Source organism: Alternaria postmessia, assembly GCF_024291825.1.
Source record: "Alternaria postmessia strain BMP 2775 chromosome Unknown scaffold_28, whole genome shotgun sequence".
Classification (NCBI taxonomy): domain Eukaryota; kingdom Fungi; phylum Ascomycota; class Dothideomycetes; order Pleosporales; family Pleosporaceae; genus Alternaria; species Alternaria postmessia.
This window is the reverse complement of record NW_026260101.1, coordinates 41645-60408: the sequence shown is the minus strand read 5'-3', so window position 1 is coordinate 60408 and position 18764 is coordinate 41645. Positions and strand designations below refer to the sequence as shown.

At 50.4% G+C, this 18764-nt stretch overlaps 5 protein-coding genes across 5 annotated transcripts; 3 read left to right on the top strand and 2 right to left on the bottom strand.

Moving 5' to 3' along the window:
- Positions 1 to 1679: 1679 nt before the first annotated feature.
- Positions 1680 to 3303, top strand: J4E82_005335 (uncharacterized protein; the record flags this gene model as incomplete). The annotated part of the gene is made up of 6 exons (XM_051731602.1): positions 1680 to 2073; positions 2127 to 2212; positions 2278 to 2414; positions 2476 to 2485; positions 2539 to 2943; positions 3007 to 3303. The coding sequence occupies 6 exons, from the start codon at positions 1680 to 1682 to the stop codon at positions 3301 to 3303; spliced, it is 1329 nt and encodes a 442-aa protein (XP_051588560.1).
- Positions 3304 to 5358: 2055 nt separating this feature from the next.
- J4E82_005334 (uncharacterized protein) lies at positions 5359 to 8720 on the top strand (the record flags this gene model as incomplete). Its single annotated transcript, XM_051731601.1, has 4 exons — positions 5359 to 5607; positions 5657 to 5922; positions 5973 to 8028; positions 8085 to 8720. 4 exons carry the CDS (start codon positions 5359 to 5361, stop codon positions 8718 to 8720), a joined length of 3207 nt encoding a protein of 1068 aa, XP_051588559.1.
- Positions 8721 to 9778: 1058 nt separating this feature from the next.
- J4E82_005333 (uncharacterized protein) lies at positions 9779 to 11229 on the top strand (the record flags this gene model as incomplete). Its single annotated transcript, XM_051731600.1, has 4 exons — positions 9779 to 9787; positions 9913 to 10223; positions 10343 to 10576; positions 10635 to 11229. The coding sequence occupies 4 exons, from the start codon at positions 9779 to 9781 to the stop codon at positions 11227 to 11229; spliced, it is 1149 nt and encodes a 382-aa protein (XP_051588558.1).
- Positions 11230 to 11527: 298 nt separating this feature from the next.
- On the bottom strand, positions 11528 to 13577 carry J4E82_005332 (uncharacterized protein; the record flags this gene model as incomplete). The annotated part of the gene is made up of 4 exons (XM_051731599.1): positions 11528 to 11848; positions 11915 to 12691; positions 12749 to 13076; positions 13123 to 13577. 4 exons carry the CDS (start codon positions 13575 to 13577, stop codon positions 11528 to 11530), a joined length of 1881 nt encoding a protein of 626 aa, XP_051588557.1.
- Positions 13578 to 14422: 845 nt separating this feature from the next.
- Positions 14423 to 15457, bottom strand: J4E82_005331 (uncharacterized protein; the record flags this gene model as incomplete). The annotated part of the gene is made up of 2 exons (XM_051731598.1): positions 14423 to 15214; positions 15287 to 15457. 2 exons carry the CDS (start codon positions 15455 to 15457, stop codon positions 14423 to 14425), a joined length of 963 nt encoding a protein of 320 aa, XP_051588556.1.
- Positions 15458 to 18764: the final 3307 nt, after the last annotated feature.

Sequence of the window (18764 nt, the reverse complement as noted above, 5' to 3'; positions counted from 1 at the left end):
AGAAGGGTGAAGGGTTTGGTAATGAGAAGATCACTAAGGTATCAAAGAAAGCGGAGCAGATGAGCCAGATAGGCATGTGATGTTTGACAGAGTGGAGAGGTGTTCACTCCGAGTGGAAAGCGAGAGAGAGTCCAGAAAGAAGCGTCATGAAATACTTACGCGCGCTAAAGTCCAAGATAGTGGGAGCAGTGGAGGCTTCGTTGTAGAAGCGGAGAAGTATCAGACCACCAGCCGCCATGATGCTGTACTGTGTCGCATGCGTTCTGCTGTTTATCCCCTACGTGATGATTCTATCTATTGGGTGGATGTAATTCGCAGCAATTCTATGTGCTCATCTGGACCTTCCAGAGCCAATTTGGGTTGGGGGTAGCGAAGAAGCAGGCTGGTATGGCGAAAAAAACAGAGAAGCAAGATGCCGCAACCAGCGAGCTGCGCTCGAAGTTGATGCTCCAGTAAGTTTACCACTCTGCCATCACCAGCTATCAAATAGACTGACTAGCGCCACCAGGCAGCTTTTACATTCCCAAGAATCAATTGAAGGTTCGTCTTGAGAATTCAAACAGTCTCGCAATAACCTGATCAAACTCATCTTCGGTCAAAAGAAAGGACATGATGAGAACAGCAAGACAAAGGCGGTTACGCGACAGCGCGTTGTTCTACAGGTGGAGCAGCGGATGAGTGTATAGTCCATTTGGCCAAAGTCCATATCATTTTTCAAAAGACAAAAATGAGGCGGGCGATGCGACATGAATCCTGAGTGACCGGTGTTGAGTTCCGATGAACGGACGTGTCAATTGCTCCCGCGATGGGATGCGATCTGTTTGTTCCCGATCAGCTCCGGAGATTCCGAGATCAACCCGCGTCACGCGTTTCGGCGTAGCTCTTTCCCCTATCAGCCATCCGCACCCATCTTTCGCGAAACGCATCATGTCAGCACACTTAAGTCCGCTGTTTTCGACGTCTCTTCGGAGTAATATGCCACGATAGGGACCCGTTGGAGGGCCCCAGCGCACATCGCTCCTTCATAACGACTTATGAAACATGTTTCCACGAATCCTTTCGTAGCTCACGGCATCGGCATCGTCCCGCACCTGTTCATCTCCACGAACACTCAACTGACAGCAGTCTACGCATCGATCGGGGAAGGCGGCCTCGATTTTTGCGCCACAGAGGTTCGAGGCGCATACGTTGAAACTCGACTGGGTCAAGCATTATGACAAGCATTACCGACATGACGGTAATCGGCTCGCTGCTTCAAGCTTGTACGCGATAGATGAAGTGACGCGCGCCTTAGCATTCTTTTGTGAACGTCGGAGAATTCACCGGCGCTCTGCATAGGAAAAAAGAAATTCTCTGCGGGCTACCTACAGGGTCTTGTAGATCACAGGAAAGGAATCACGAAGCAATGATCCACGTCGCAATCGTTGGGTTTCCTGGGGATGCAATATAGGGGCCCGTCATGCCTGTGGACCCACTCGGAACTTGAGATTAGTTTGGATCTCCACCTAGGATTTGCAGTTGGTCTTTGTGTCTAGGCTTGCCGTACGCGTATATCTCAAGCTCTGCTCTCAGCTCCAAGCTCCTCTAGGTTCCTCATCTCTCGAAAGCCGTTCTTTCGCTGTCGCTCTTTACTATTCCAGTCACTCGTTCCTTGCTGAGCAGGTTTTTTTCCTTTCAGAATGCATTTTTCGCAATTCCTTCTCGCAGCCGCGGCCATTGCACCAGCGTTCGGTCAGTTATCGGGCAAGGTCGGACCTCTGACTACACACGCTGCCAAAACCGCTAAGAAGACTTGTAATGTCATGAACTACGGTGCGAAGGCGGACAAGTCAACAGATCTTGGTCCAGCACTTCTTAAGGCATTCACGGCTTGCAAGACAGGTGGTACCGTCATTGTTCCTTCCGGAGACTATGCCTTGAAGACATGGGTTACTTTTGAAGGTGGCAAGGCATGGGCACTTCAGCTTGACGGCATCATCTATCGCACAGGTACTGAGGCTGGTAACATGCTGTTCGTTAGAAATGCAAACGATTTCGAGATGTTTAGCAGCACCGGCAGGGGTGCTATTCAAGGTATATCACTTCATATGTAAACCTACTTTTCTATAGTACTAATTCGATTGTAGGTAACGGCTACCAGGACCACAAGAACGGCAAGCGGAACGGCGCTCGTCTTCTCCGCATCGAGAAGTCAAACAATTTCTCCGTCCACGTAAGAGATGTCCCTATATGAATTGTATCTAAGATGCATACTGACCTGGTATACCCGTACCTTAGGACATCATTCTGGTCGATGCTCCCATGTTCCACTTCGTCATCAACACTTGCACGAATGGTGAAGCATACAACATGGCTATCCGCGGAGGTGACTGGGGCGGTCTTGACGGTGTGGATGTTACTGGTACCAATCTCTGGTGAGTATCCATGTACCAACTGTATGTGAGACAAGCACTAACTTCGTAACTCAAAATCTAGGGTCCATGACGTGAGTATTGCAACAAGTTTCGCATGATATTATATTACTAACCAGAGCTACAGATCATGGTAACCAACAAGGACGAGTGTGTCACTGTAAAGTCACCTTCCAAGAACGTCCTGATCGAGAACATCTACTGTAACTGGAGTGGCGGCTGCGCTATGGGATCGCTTGGCGCCGATACTGCCATCTCTTCCATCGTCTACAAGAACATCTACACATGGAAGTCTAACCAGATGATGATGGTCAAGTCAAACGGTGGCAGCGGTTACGTCGAAGACGTCGTTTTCGAGAACTTTATCGGTCACGGTAACGCATGGTCTCTCGATATCGACCAGAAGTGGGCTTCGATGAGCGCTATTGCCGGCAATGGTGTACAGCTCAGCAACATGACTTTCAAGAACTGGAAAGGCACGGTCGAATACGGATTGAACCGTGGGCCTGTCAAGGTGGCCTGCGCAGACAAGGTAAGTGGGGACTATACGGATTGTATGTGTGACATCACTAACTTCGTACCTCCGCATCTGCAGGCACCTTGCACGGATATCAACATCCAAGATCTCGCTATGTGGACTGAAAAGGGCAATCACAACATCTACCAATGCCAGAACGGCTACGGCAGTGGTTTCTGCTTGAAGAAGGGAACTGGACCGTCGTATGCAGCGACTACCAGCACTCAAACTGCTGCACCTACCGGCTACTCTGCACCTACAATGAAGGAGAATCTCAAGACGGCCTTCGGTACTGCTAGCCCTATCCCTATTCCGACCATGCCGGCGAGCTTCTACCCGAACACACCGCCAATCACAAAACTTGCTGGTCAGTGAGTACGCATCGCCAGGCGCCTAACACTCGTCATTCCTGACCCAATCTTCCTGTACATATTCACTTCTCGCCCAGTATATATTTTCTAAAACATCCTTACCTTGAAGTTCAGATTCAGAGCGAGCTCTGAGAATTTATCAACTATACTATTAATTTTCACTCACGCCTATGGCTAGGCACCAACGTATCCAGCCTGTGTCTCCTTATGACGAAGAGTTCAATGACACCAACTCTCAGCATCCGTTTTCGCCGCATTCCCTTAAATCCTATCTCATTCCATTACAAGACATGGTAGCTTACTCGATCTTGATCTCCTTGTCAGGCTCAGACATGGACGTTTCCTTCTTTGACAAGCGTTCGGTTTGCCTACTTTCAAACAGGAACAAGAAGAGGAAGAACAGCAGCACCGTACACAAGGGAAAGACTGAATATGTATAGAGATAACAAGCTTTACCTTGCAGCTTACAATAGCTCCTAACAAAAAACCTTATAAAGACTAATAGTATTGTAGACTTCTAGATTTCTATTTAATATCTACATTAATCTTAATACGCTTTATTGTAGTAGGAAGAAGTACCCTGCTCTAAGAAGATGTGGAGTTTCTCTCTTTGATGTAGTGGCAGTCTCTTGAGGACAACTCCGATAATGTGGCTGGACTTCCGGCTAGTGGGTGCTCGATCGCTGCTGAAGGAGGAGTTGTTCTGAAGGAGCTGAGGCGAGCAGTGGACGAGAGTACAGCCGTTGAACAGTCGACTAATGGCAATTCCACGGCCGACAAAGTTTGGTTCTCCGATGGTTGCTCCGAGCCTCCGAGGACTGGGATGCTCAGACTGGACCGCGCCAGGGTGATGGCCGAGCCAGCGCCAAGGCGTGGGATAATGGGCCCATCTCTTGCGTGCTTGTCTGAATCGTGGTACAGGTGGGGTTAGTCGACCGGTTATCCACTTGTAGCCGATTGAAGGCATTTTGGCTGTGAGCATGATCTAATATCTGTGTAATCACGTAGCGTCTTTCATGTCCTTAATGTGAGTTATTGTGCTCACAGCGCACAGAATCTCTTCACGATGATTTTGTCATGGAGTGATGGGCAAGATACAAGCACAATGATAGGCGCGATTTAGCGGGCGACTAGAATCTTCCGTATGAGGATGGAAGGTGTGGAGTAAAGCGGAAGCTGGTGCAGGGCCAGAAGTGATTGTTGAGTCTCGTGACCCGCATCTGAGGCTCGGCGCTGCAGTCAAGCCACCGGTGGCAGATAAGAGCGAGAAGAGGCTGACACTCGACCCATTTCGGTGGGGATACCCAAGGGAAAATACGCCTTGACATGTTGGTGACAAGCTTCAGCCGTTAGCATGCGGCGTGACGCGAAATCAGCAAGCTGCACGGATAGACGTTAGGCGCCTCGAGCGATACGAAGGAATCAGGGCTTGGCGAAAGGGTGCTCGTGAAGGTTACTGGCAGGCCTTTGCAGCGTAGTCACAGGTAGGGTGCTTGGAAACTGGTGCAAAATGACGTTGGTGTTGAGGCTTCGGTACGGAACTCGGCACAATTACGCCTGCGCCCAGACTATTAGCACGGCTAGGCGGATGGTAGGCGAGCGGGAAGCTTGGCGGGACCGAAGAGCTCGCCACTTCTCTTCTTTCACCCCGCTTGCGAACGGGTGTTATCCAACCCCGCTGTCGTCATTCCCGGCGCCAGATGATCAGTTCTGCTGCTTCATCGCTTGTGTTTTGAGTGATGATATTGTCATACAGGGCAAGAGATGGCTTACAGGATCAGATATGCTGTCCGAGATATCCAGAGGCCCTACAACCACACTTCTGAGGCATGCATGCATGTCTTTGTTGACGAGTGCCGAACGTGACCGACGATGACGTTCCTTGTACTGGACCCAAGATTACTACCACCACGCCAAGCTCTCGATATCGCACGGTTCTTGGCCGTCCCCATGGTGTGTGCGCATGCGTTCCAACTTGCTTGTTTAAAGGCACTCGTGTCCCCGGATCTAGATCTTTTGCTTGCACCCATCTTCCTCTTAGCACCGCTATTCATTCACTATGGGCAAGAAGGAACCATCTCTCGAGGGCCACAGGTCCGGTCAGGCCAATGAGCCTCTCTCCAAGCCCGCGCATGCCCTACCATGGAAGGACGTCGTCAACGAGATCAAGTGTAACGCCGAAGACGGTCTGACTACTGCGGAAGCAAAGTCAAGACATGAGAAGTACGGCAACAATGACCTGGGTGACGACGGAGGAGTTTCACCAGGCAAGATTCTACTAAGGCAGGTCGCCAACGCAATGACATTGGTATGTAATTCAACCTGATACCCAATCTCAACAAATCTAACAACTACAGATCTTGATCGCTGCAATGGCTGTGTCTTTTGCTATTCAGTCGTGGATTGAGGGTGGTGTAGTAACCGCCATCATTCTGCTCAACGTCGTTATTGGTTTCGTCCAAGAGTTCAATGCTGAAAAGACAATGGATTCTCTTCGATCGCTCTCCTCTCCGACCGCTACCGCTGCACGAGACGGAAAGACTGTTACCATCCCAACAATTGAGGTTGTTCCGGGTGACTTGATTGAGCTGAAGACAGGTGACACTGTCCCAGCTGACATTCGGTACGTTGAATGGCGCTAAATTAGTCGGTACGTCACTAACTCGCATACAGTATTATCGAAGCACTGAACTTTGAAACCGACGAGGCTCTTCTTACCGGTGAATCTCTCCCTGTCAACAAAGATGGTGATGCCGTCTTCGACGAAGAAACCGGCCCTGGTGACCGTCTCAACGTCGCCTACAGCTCCTCCACCGTCACGAAGGGACGCGCTCGTGGCGTCGTCTTTGCTACTGGAATGTACACTGAAATCGGTTCTATTGCTATGTCTCTTCGACAGAAGGGCTCCCGTGTCCGCGAAGTCAAGCGCAAGCCTGACGGCAAGGCCAAACCGCATCGTTACGCTCAGGCATGGTCTTTGACCGCTGCTGATGCCGTCGGCCACTTCCTTGGTGTCAACGTCGGTACTCCACTCCAAAAGAAGCTCGCACGTCTCGCTATCCTCCTTTTCGGCGTCGCTGTTGTCTGCGCAATCATCGTTCTGGCTGCCAACAGCTTCTCCAACAACAGCGAGGTCATCATCTACGCTGTTGCCACTGGCCTCAGTATGATTCCGGCCTCGCTCACTGTCGTCTTGACCATCACAATGGCCGCCGGTACAAAGCGCATGGTTCAGCGCCACGTTATTGTTCGCAACCTGAAGTCGCTCGAGGCCCTGGGTGGTGTCACCGACATTTGTTCTGACAAGACTGGTACTCTTACACAAGGAAAAATGGTTGCCAAGAAGGCATGGATTCCCGCAAAGGGCACCTACTCCGTTGGCCAGTCCGACGAGCCTCATAATCCCACTGTTGGCGCTCTGACCTTCAACCCCAAGCAGCCCCGACACATCGATCCCGACGTAGACGAGAAGACAGAAACCTTTGAAGAGCTTTTGCAAGACAACGAGCACCTGGTTGACTACCTCAAGGTTGCTTCGCTCGCCAACTTGGCCCACGTCCATCAGACTGATGAAGGTCAATGGAACGCACGTGGTGATCCAACTGAAATTGCTATTCAAGTCTTTGCCTCTCGCTTCAAGTGGAACCGTCTCGAACACACCGGCGGAGATTCGCCTGCCTGGAAGCAACTCGCTGAATTTCCATTCGACTCTGATGTCAAGAAGATGTCCGTCATCTTCGAAGAGACCGCTAGCTCTAAGAAGTTTGTTTTCACCAAGGGCGCTGTCGAGCGTGTCATCTACTCCTGCACCCGCGTTTACAACGATGAAAGCGAAGCCGGCGTTGATCTTGACGACGACTATCGCGAGGAGATTTTGGCAAACATGGAATCTTTGGCTGCCATGGGTCTTCGTGTTTTGGCACTTGCAAGCAAGGAGTACGACGGTCCATCACCAAGCAAGGGCGAGGATCTCGATCGTGAGAGTATCGAAAACGGATTGACCTTCCGCGGTCTTGTTGGACTGTACGACCCGCCCCGACCCGAGACTGCCGGCTCTGTTCGTCAGTGCCAGAAGGCCGGTATTGAGGTTCATATGCTTACTGGTGACCATCCCGGGACTGCGCGCGCAATCGCTATTGAAGTTGGCATTGTGCCTTCAAACATGAGCACTCTCCCTAAGGAAACCACTGATGCCATGGTCATGACCGCCTCTCAGTTCGATAAACTCACCGACGATGAAATCGACGCCCTTCCACTACTTCCTCTTGTTATCGCTCGATGCGCCCCGAACACCAAGGTTCGTATGATCGACGCCCTACACCGACGTAAGGCTTTCACTGGTATGACTGGTGATGGTGTGAACGATTCTCCATCCCTCAAGCGTTCAGATGTCGGTATTGGTATGGGTACTGGATCCGATGTAGCCAAGGATGCTTCCGACATTGTTTTGACCGACGACAACTTCGCCTCGATCCTTAACGCTATCGAGGAGGGCCGCCGCATGTTCGACAACATTCAAAAGTTCATTCTTCATTTGCTCGCCCAGAACATTGCGCAAGCCTGCGTTCTGCTCATTGGTCTCGCATTCAAGGATCAGAGTGGGCTCTCAGTCTTCCCAGTGTCTCCCGTCGAAGTCATGTGGATTATCATGATCACGTCATCTCTTCCCGACATGGGTCTCGGTTTTGAGATCGCAGCTCCCGACATCCTCACTCGACCCCCTCAAAATGTAAGTTGTCTTCATCTCAAAATAGACAGCCGAACATGTACTAACAACAAAAATAGCTCAAGCGTGGTGTCTTTACTCTGGAAGTCATCATGGACATGTTCGTGTACGGTCTCTGGATTGCTGCCCTCTGTCTCGGTGCTTTCTCCCTAGTCATGTTTGGCTGGGGCGACGGCAACCTTGGAAACGGCTGCAACGAAGGTTACAACGACACTTGCGACACTGTCTTCCGCGCTCGTGCGACGACTTTCGCCTGCCTCACTTGGTTCTCCGTCTTCCTTGCATGGCAAATGTTGGACATGCGCCGATCGTTCTTTGCGATGCAGCCAGGCTCGAAGAAGTACTTTACGCAGTGGGCTATCGACGTCTGGCGCAACAAGTTCCTTTTCTTCTCCATCGTCTTTGCCTTCGTTACCATCTTCCCTGTCTTATACATCCCTGTGATCAACGACACGGTCTTCAGGCACAAGGGCATTAGCTGGGAATGGGGAATTGTCTTCGTTGCTACATTCCTTTTCTTCCTCGGTATTGAGTCCTGGAAGTGGGGCAAGCGCGTCTTCTTCAGGAGACGCGACGCTAAGAGGGGCGTCGCCAGACGAGGCTCTGTGGACCTTGAGCAGCGCGTCTTCGAGCGATACCTCAGTACCGCTATCAGCACCGATGGTGAGGATGGCGAGAAGAAGTCGTCTGCATGAGAGAAGAAGTTACGTAATGAGGTACGATATCTTTCAGACAAGCCTCAATTTGAGAGGCACTAATGTTTTGGATCAGGCTTTGTCCTGCAAAAGGCGTTCTTGGTTTGTTTGCATAGCCTGCGATTGCGATACCTCATGCCATTATGGCTGCGATCAAGGCTTTTCATAGTCAGAGTACGTGTACATAGTTATTAAGATACCATCATGAACAAATTAAATTGTCACCATCCATCTTCGCAACGATCAACATGTTCACTTCAAAAATTTGCTGAAACATTTCCAGTATCCTCAACTATGATCGTACATAGCAAAAGCAGCGCTAGTCAGCCTCGGTCGAACGCGTAGTCTTCAGGCGTGCCTTCTTCGGAGGCTGGCGCATGCAGCCCCGCCACGACCCACACCATCCCCACTCCGCCATGCCATGCCATGCCAAACGTTTCCGCTCCATCACACCAAGACCGAAAACGTGCGTTCAGTCTAGGCGCCTAGCATGCGCTAAAGATTTAGTCTGCATATGGAGTACGTCAGCCGAGGCATGCTGTGGCCTTGGAGTCGGCCTGAGCAGGCTGAAAAGGTGAGCTGATGGCGACTGGGGATCGTGAAGTGTTCTATAGAAGTATTGGAGGAAAATCGGACTTCATGCGGATTAGTGATTGAGCGGTTGGATGGGCAGAGATCTGGGTCTAGTGGAGAGTCGATTGGGCTTATTGCTTGGGTTTGCTTTTTACCGCTACCTGATGGCCGTGTCGCGCTTTCGTGCAGTACTGCGAACGAACCAACTTTCCGCGACGACTCTGCGAACGGTCAGCTACGGAATTCGAGTTTGTAGAAATATTGGTCCGCAATAGAATAGCGACGACGAATGCAGCTCCGGCGTAATTTAGCCGTCCATGTCCATGTTACGTATGGGCAGCAAACACAGGCCAATGCCAAGCTCTCTCAAGCGCTATCAAGAAGTGGCGAAAAGACGTGGCTGTGGAGGCTGAGCTTGCGGACATGTTGGTGTCATGGAACGCCCGGATGAGTGGGATCCGGGGTAAGAACTAGCTAGGTAATCAATGTTAAGAGTGAGCACTACGCACCTTGGACAACAACTCTTCAGCCGCCGGAAATACTTCTGTCCAAACGAATACTAGACACATTGTACGAGTATACGACATACGACGGAAGAATTAGCCATCGCAGTGTGTAGGATCCCTGGGACGCGCAATCGTTTGGTGCCGGTATACCCGCTTCCTTCGCCGTCATCGCACGCTGTTCCCCGCAACAGGTCGAGGTCGAGCCACATCGCATTCCCCAATCCCCCACACATCAACCGAACCACGTCCGAATCTTCAAGTTACGAAGAGATCGAGAAAGCGCGATGCCTGCGGTATCTAGTCACGGATTCGTGCGCACGCTTGAAGCGCGAGAATGGAGGGATACAGTTGGTCAGTCCGGCATGACACCGACGGCTTTTAGTTTTCTGATTCCCGTCTTCGTTGTCGCTATTGTGGCGCCGTTGTAAGTCGTGTTCCGTCTATTCCGCAGTATGTTGAGCCGAAAGGGAAATAGCACGTAAGGGGTGTTTCTGCCTGGAAAGCTGGGAAATGACATTAGGCTGATGATATTCGATGATGTAGTTTGTGTATATTCTGCATCCGGAAAAGACGGCAAGCCGTCCCTGTTCCAGCGCGTCCACCACCCAAGACGAAGAAGCCGGCACTTAGACGTGCAGAAGCAAGAGAGAAATTGAACGAAGTCACCGAAGTAGTGAGCCTTTCCGGAACCACATCTCGACAAAGCCATGATGGCGCAGAGAACGACGAGGGGAGATTGGAAGTGGTAGAGTCGCGCTCGGTTTTAGAACGAGAATGGTGAGTTTCGAAACACAGCAATACTTGCGGAAAACTACATTCTAACAATTCTGCGCAGCGCAATATGTCTTTCCACTCTTCACGCTCCCGCCCCACCCGAACCCGCCAAACTTTCCCCAGAAACCCCAATAACTGATGATGCCGCCCTGCCCGCCTCCCTTCCACAATCCGACTCCCTTGACCCATCAGCCACAACCACCACTACACCCGAAAATGAAACCATCCTCAAGCTCTCCGTCTGCGGTCACGAATTCCATGCAGGTTGTTTAGTCTCTTGGTTCGTCTTGCGCAAAACAAGCTGTCCGATATGCCGATCCACGTATATGAGCAAGGAAGCCATGGAGCAGCATGATGAGGAAGAAAGGATAGCTTTAGGCGGAGATGTGACGCCCGCGGTGTTGGAAGCCGGAACTGCGGTCCAGTCACAGGCAGTGCCAGTAAGCAACTGGCGTTACTTCCTGCATGGAAGTGGCATAAGGAGACACCAAGAGACACAGGCACAGGCACAGGCTCAGCCTGCAGTGGAGCTACAGAACCGCACTCCACAGACGGTAGAGCAGCATGGGGCTGATGCTGCAGTAACAGCAGAGGCGGCAGTGCAGCAGCCAGAGCAGCCTTCTAGGCCAAGGTGGCGGAGGTTGTTGAGAATGTGAGCGTTAAACGACAAGAGATGGTTATGATAAATGGAGAATGATGGAACGATTTGAGACTGTTTTCCTTTCGAGATACCCCTACCGGCGTTCCGACGTTTAGTTTGCGATGAAGTCAATACACTTAGACTTGAACTTTTAGTTTATATCCCTATGCATTAAAACCTACTCTAAGGGTACCCGCCAGGTTTCCTGCTTGAGACTCTTCAGCTCAACTAAGATGTGTTCTTCAGAGTAGGCCCTACTTGTGCGTACAGATTGTAAGATACAATTCTCTGTCTTACGCTCGCGCAACATTTCCTCACGAGCCAAACCAAAAGTCGTTCTCGTTCTGTGATACACCTGCAGGGTCAAACGAGCCATTACCGGCTGTCACAAGGCCCTCGAATTGTCCCCAACTAGCAAAATCTGTCCAATCGAGTAGGTCAAATGTGAAGGTTGCGTTAGTCGTACCAAATGCTTCTGCACCGTTTGGTGTCGGTGGGATATTGTTATTGCCAGTAGTGTTGTAAAGCAGATTTGACAGATTTGACGACGGTGGTACAGCATCGGGAGTTGGTGCAGACAAGGGCAGTGGAAGAATCGGGTTATCGTGGAAGCTGGGGTTGTCGCGTGTAGGCGTCTACGATGTGAGGTCAGCATGTGGATACAGAGAGCTTGTACTTGCCAACAGAAATTATGAACTCACATCAACCGATGCTGCGGGCGTCGATAGCCTCCCTGATTGCCGTACCGCCTCAGTCCTAAGTTCTTCCAGGACAACACAGTAACGGTGCGCAAGGCAGTCAGTGTCGCTGACTGTCTCCAATTGTCTTTGACACTTTACACCTGCCTCAAAAAAGCCTTCGCACTCTACTTTAGTCTTCACACCCAAGCCCTGTTGAATGCGATGGATGTATAGCACTACCACTGCACAGAATGCATAGTACTGGGTAAACCAGAAAGAGCGGAAGAGATTGGACGACATAAATACATCGTCTACGAAACGTACCAGGGACATGGCAGCTTCGAGACAGGCAGTGATGTTGGCTGATGCGTCGTAGTTTGTGGCACTCCAGTTTGGATGGGTTGGCATATGCGTCAAACTCGCGAAATCCCTCAGTAAGAAAGGTCGGTGAATAAGTAAAAGCGCGTGGTGGTACGCCAGATTGAGAACGGAACGCTGACGTTGGTAGACTGGTATGAGCAGCTGGTTGTCGATATGTGCATTTGAGGCGGAGCCAGAGAGGAATCCGACCAGCGAGTTGTGCCACGCGTGCAACTCCGAAGTGTACTTCGCCGATAGCTCAACGCGCAAGGCCAGACTGGGTGGACGAATCGAATACAAATCTCGTAGCACGAGAGAGACGATGCGTGTAAGTTTAATGTGCTCAACTGGGGCTGTCATCAACGAATAAGTAGATCGCGTTGGGAGATTGATATAATTCGGATGGAGGTCATTGTCATTGACAATCGTTGGGAGCTCCTAAAAACTCCGAGTTAGCTACTGAAACCTGTTCCCACAGTACCAATATCAACGTACCTGATCGATATCCTCGTCTTTGAAGGTTCGTGGCCGACCAAGAGCAGCAGCAAGGTACTTATCAAGTGAGTATGCAACCCAGAACAAGCGTCTTCGACTCTCAATTTCCACATAGTCCACCTTGGTTGAGGGATCGCATTTCCTACCACGATTCAACCCTATGGCAAGGGCGAGATGTGACAGCGTGCCAAAGAGGCTCCAACAGTGGTTGATGCGGGACTGTGTCAGAAGGTAGAAGCACTGTAACAATCGTGCCTGGACACTCGCTAGTCTTACAGCGCCACGTTCTCCAGAGAGCAGGTTTTCAGCCGCGCGGAAAAATCGAGCGCTGGTAGATGTTAGTCGGTGTCGTGACAACGCAGGGATCAACAAACCTGCTAGTTTGCACTGAACTGCCAGGCGGCATATATGCCTGTGCTTGCGCGAATACCACCATCAACAACGCTGCCTTCGCTTTGCCGTCTTCCTTACTCCTCATTTCACCTTGGGTCTCATAAAACTCCTCTACAAGCTGTTCGATCGTCGGTCGATGTAGGAAGCGATGAGTGGGTGCCGCGTATTCGAAATATCGTTCTACGAGCCTCTGCGCATCAGGCTTCGGTGGTGGGACGAATATGGAAAGATCAAACTCTGGGAGCGGAGCGTCTCCGAAAGTAAAGATGGTAGAGTCATGTGAGAGGGAAGAATTCTGATGCAAACGCTTCTGAATACGAATAAGGAAGGAAGCTGCGCTCGAAGATCCAACGTAGTGACCTTCTTGGTCTCTTTGAGCTCCTTGTGGCACAGGAGAGTCTCGAGAGGAAGGGCGACTGTTGGCATTGGTAGCCATGTTGAGAGTATCTGGATTTGGATTTGGATTGTCGGAATTTGAGTAAGACGGTGGATCGATCGGAGTTGATGGGCTTGGGTATATACGTGGGTATTGCATTGCCGATGCTGCATACGTATCTTTCACAGGTGGTTCTGATGTTAAGCTTTCTTTTCGTCCTTGTAGTAAGGGATCCGTAGCTACCGCGGAATCGTCGACAATAACAGAGGGAAGTCGACCTCGCGTATACGATGCAGTAAACTCACACGGCAGCCCTGATCTCAGACAGAGCGCACAAGGACATCTTCCAGTACATCTTACTTTTTTCCTGGTTCTGATGTTAGCGAGTCCTTGAATACATGCAGCACAGCACGTGCACGCCGAATTTCAACAAGCTCACTTCTTACATCGGTCGCAAGCCCTACTGACTCTGCTCCTCTCCCGCTCTTCTCTCCTTCTCTTGGCAGGTGGTGATTTTGGCTCATCTGGGCTTGCGCTTGCGGGCGTGGCGGTTGTGACCGCTTCAATACCATTGGCGGGAGTCCATCGAGCAGTCGACACATGCTTCGGCTCGGCATCAGCAGAGGCTCCTTGAGAAGAATTTCTTCCGTTCATGATCGGATCTGTGTAGTCTTTCGTCCCTTGACGATGTTCATGTTCACAAAGTGGAGTCAGAAGTCCAGAGCTCGGATAAGAACAGATTAACAGCCGGAAAAGCCGTGCGCTAAACCGAAAATGATGCATCGCGCACGAGACCTCAGCAAGCAGGACTATGATGCGATAAGGAGCTCAGATTTAATCTGTAGTACTCTCAGAGTGTGTGTGGCTGATCTATTCCTCATCCAAGCCTACGTCTACTCCGTGCCTCATGAGCGCAGCCATTTCCCCTCTACCCATGCCAACCCCTCCTTGAGCCACGGCTCCTCGTCCTCCTTGATTGGGATAGTGAAGCCATGTTCTTGTCCCGGCCTAATCTCCAACTGAACCTCAATATTATCTCCTAGCGCTTTGCACTTCTCCACAAACTTCTTACTATCCTCTACACTAACCGCTGAGTCCACATCGCCATGGACAATCCACGTCGGCGGCAACCATTTCTTATCCTCAATAAGCCCGATCGGCCACATCTTCTCATCTTTTCCGAAATAAGTGAGGTAGTGTCCGTATGCCGCTAAAAGGTAGTTCAATGACAATCTTGCCGGTGGCCATCCTGAAGAAACAACAACACCTGGCTTGATGGTCGAAATATGCTCAGCCAGCTCGGATTCTGGAGGAGAAGGTGCGTCGAAATACATGTCACTTTTCTCGATACGCAGATAGTTTGTCATGGGGAATTCTGCCAGGATAGCTTTGATGCTGCCGCGAGGCTGAGTGAGACCTGACATCAAGGCCATGTAACCACCCGCCGACTCGCCTGAGACCAGGGTTTTCTCGTAGTCTAGCTCGATACCGCCTCCTTTCCTGTGAGAGGCAAGAAAGTCGCTGACTGAACCTTTGTTGAACCAGGTCCAGAAGTCACTTAGATCTTCGAGGATGTCTGCGCCACTGTGTTCAGGAACAAAGCGGTAGTTGGGAGCTACCACGATTGCGTTGTTGCGGTGGATGAAGGGGACGAAATATGCGCTGAACCAGCCGGGAAAGAGACAGTCTCCTGTAATCTGCAATTCGTCGTCAGTGTATAGCTCGTGAGTTCTTGCGATGATAGTGAGGCGGCTTCAGAATCAACATACCAGTCCACCGCCGTGGAACTTGACCATAACTGGAGACTTTCCGGGCTTGAGGTCTTTCGGCACGATGATACCAACTTCGATTTCATGTTCGCCGATCTTCTTATACGAAGTCCGAAATACGTCGAAACTGTCGAATCGATTGGTTTCCGTCGTGTCGTCAAGGGGTGCCATGTTGTTGTTCTTATTCTTCCTTCTTCTGAGGTGACCTCGAAATGTTGCAAGAGGTGCTGATCTGGGTGACTCTGGACTGAGCACACGCCGGGAATTTAAGCTTTCTAAACTACGGGCGTATTCTCACTATCAAGTTAACGACTTTACCAGTTGTGACTAGTAGTGCTGCTTTGCGTCTAGGTACAGTCGGTCTAGCGGGGTAAGTAAGACGGAATCTCGCCTTCCGGTCGATTTTAGAAGCGAGGAAGCACGACTAGAGGGGCGCTTGTCAACAGTTCATAGCAACGATGGACGAACATGAGTAATTCATCATTTCTTCCTAGTAGTGTTTTGTGAAAAACGTATTGTAATCATACTGCTCATGAGTAATTATTTGCAAAGCCGTCCCAGATTGGACAAGCTTAGGCTACTAAAGTACTGGAGACTTTCTGGAATAGGTCGGCCTTGCGAAGAATTACCGTATTACTCATCAGTTACTCTGTTTCAACTGTGACATGAGTATATGTGATTACTCATTCCTGAGTAATTACTGCCAACTGTCCGAACATCCTGACAAACTTTCTAGATACTCTTCGTAAAAGTACCAAGTAAGATCGACGAGTTCGCCGACTATTTAGACATGCTTGCGCGATTAGAATCGGGCATCTTATTCGTAGATATCGGCTTTGAAGCATACGCACTGCTCGCGGTGGACCTCTTAACGAATGGCCAAAGGCATGGCATCGTAGAGATTTATGCTGTACGCTGACCTGTTGCCTTCCGTAAGGTAACGTGACTAAAAACTTCACGGATAATATCTCGCAGCACATAGATCTAGAAGAAAGAAGATCCGAGTTACTAGCAACTGCATGTCTTCAATTGTCCTAGCTCATCTCGATGCCCACTTCCTGCCTCCAATGTCCAACAAGCACCCTGCAGAGTCCGTCATCTTTACACCACATCTCCGTTCACCTTGCTCATTCTTCTGATTTGTGCGAGTCCTCCAGATGACGGATGCGTTATCGTGAGCTGATCATCAGAGACGCGCGATAACGTAGTCAGTCCACGCGTGTCCCAGGGTGTGTAACGGGGTATGGACCGGTAGGTGCGAGCAGGATTGGGGTAGGTTCAAGGATGAGAGAAACTAATTTCCACCACGAAGAGCAAGAACTAGATGCAGTGTGGCGCCGCCCTCGAGTTGGTAGTCTGCTGCAGTCTTCTCGTCGTTCCTGAAAATAATTATGTTAGCCTTGTCTCGACTATGTCGCATACGCAGGCAAGGACTTGGGATTGGCGAAAGGTGGACGGGGTCTAGAGACTTTTAGACATACATTTGCTTTCCTCCGTAGATGAGACGTTGTTGCGCGGGCGGAATTCCTTCCTTCTCCTCAACGCGCTCCTTTATCCTCGAGACCTGTGTACTGTCAGCGTTACGCTCCTCGAATTTGCCGCACATCGCTCTCCGTGTTTCCGGTTGGCAGACCAGTGATGCCATGTGCGTATGCGGTGACAAAAGTTGGGTAGGTGTACCTTGTAGTCAGCCTCGATATCAAGCTCGATCTCCTTGCCAGTGAGGGTTCGCACTCTGTCGCCTGTCAGCAACTCTGCATCTTTTTTTCTTGCTCCCATGTGACACCCATCAGGAGTCTGACGTACTTGATCTGCATCTTGTCGGCTCTTCTATTGTTTGTGCGCCGGCGAGTGTCTCGAAGGTGTCGCGAGTGTAGCGGTGGCGAGCTCCGTAAAGGGAAGTCGAGGGTGTGAGAGCGTGAGGGTGAGCTCGTGAGCTGGGTAAGTAGGCGTGGGTATTTCTACGACCAGGTGATGGCGCAAACGTTTGTAGGCAGCAAAGTGGTTGTGGATTCCCTTGGGCGATACCGTCAGGCTGCAGTGACGGCGAACCACGGACCATCATGGTGGGGTCCACGCAAGCGCCACGAGGCGGGGCAGCTTGCTGTGGCTGACGCGAGCTAACCCTTTACGGAGGTGGCTCAATCTCGAGTGAGATATGTCTACACTGACATTACTTAAGCTTTGAGAAGAAAAAAGCATCCTAACGCTTATGTGTTGCTCAGCGATGTATACCTTCCTATAGAGCATGCGATGGCTTTTAGTCTTCTTCAAAATACCAAGACCAGTGTTTGGCTGCTGACGCAACACAGTGGAGAGGAGTAGTTCACGTTCAGCTCTTCTCCTCACGACTCTCAACCCAAGTCGTACACCCAGACCATTTGACTAGCAGTAGTAGTCAAGCATCCACACCGCTCTTGTTCAAGACGCCCAAGTCCGCATGAAACCCCTTTCTCACTCCAAGCATCCTCGTTCGGCTCCGAAAAACAGAAGAAGAAAACAGTACACAGTCCTTTACGATATCCCGGTGCATAAACCTGACTGGCTAAATACCTCCACATCCCGAGCAGATCATCCGAAGGACCAAGATGCTCTGACTTCCCAATCAGCGTAATCACACCACTACTGCAAGTCCAAGGTGAAACACCCACCGCCGCAAGGCCTCATCTCACCGCCCCTTGCATGATGCACAGCTAATCCAGAAATACAAGATGCAGGAAAAGAAAATAAGACTGATGTATGTGACATGTCATTCGAATGGGTAATATCTGCTAGAGTCAGGTTATTACTGGATAGGGAAAGACGTAAGTGATCAACTGCCAAGGGCACTAAACACGGGGTTGTGACTATCCGACAAAAATATCTCATGCCGATCTTTGGTATACACAACGGCCATGCAACGGCGTTGCCGCGAACGCTACCTACTTGCTTGCATCTAATCCCTGCCATCTAACCTCCTTCATCCTTGCCCGAACCGGAGATTCTCCATAATGCAAAGTCGCCACTCCAAAAGTATGTACATGTCTAAGAAGAGAAAACTAAACTGACTACCATCAGGCGAGCCAGGGGATACCGAATGTAAAGCCGAGTGAGATGCCGAAAGAGTGCCCACCTAAAAATGGGGAACAGGGGTATATGTGCACAATCTGATAGCCAACAGAGAAGCCCAATGTGACGCTTCGTGGTGATAGTACTGAACAAAGGAAAGTGAACCTTGATGTCTGCGAACAGATATGCTGCCGTTGAGAACGTCTCAGGGATGTGTCCTCGTCCTGCGATGCGGTATTGATGCGGTGTCGGAAGGTACCTGATATGCCTGATACCATGAATGGTAACCGATTCGATAGTGTACTTGACAAGAAAAGTTCGGCCAGAATGCCGGACGTAACACGGGCCCCCAGTGCCCGACTAGGAAGAACAAGTCTAAAGTTGTTTGCAACAGGAAGCTTACACCGAAGCCCATATCGAAAAGAACACC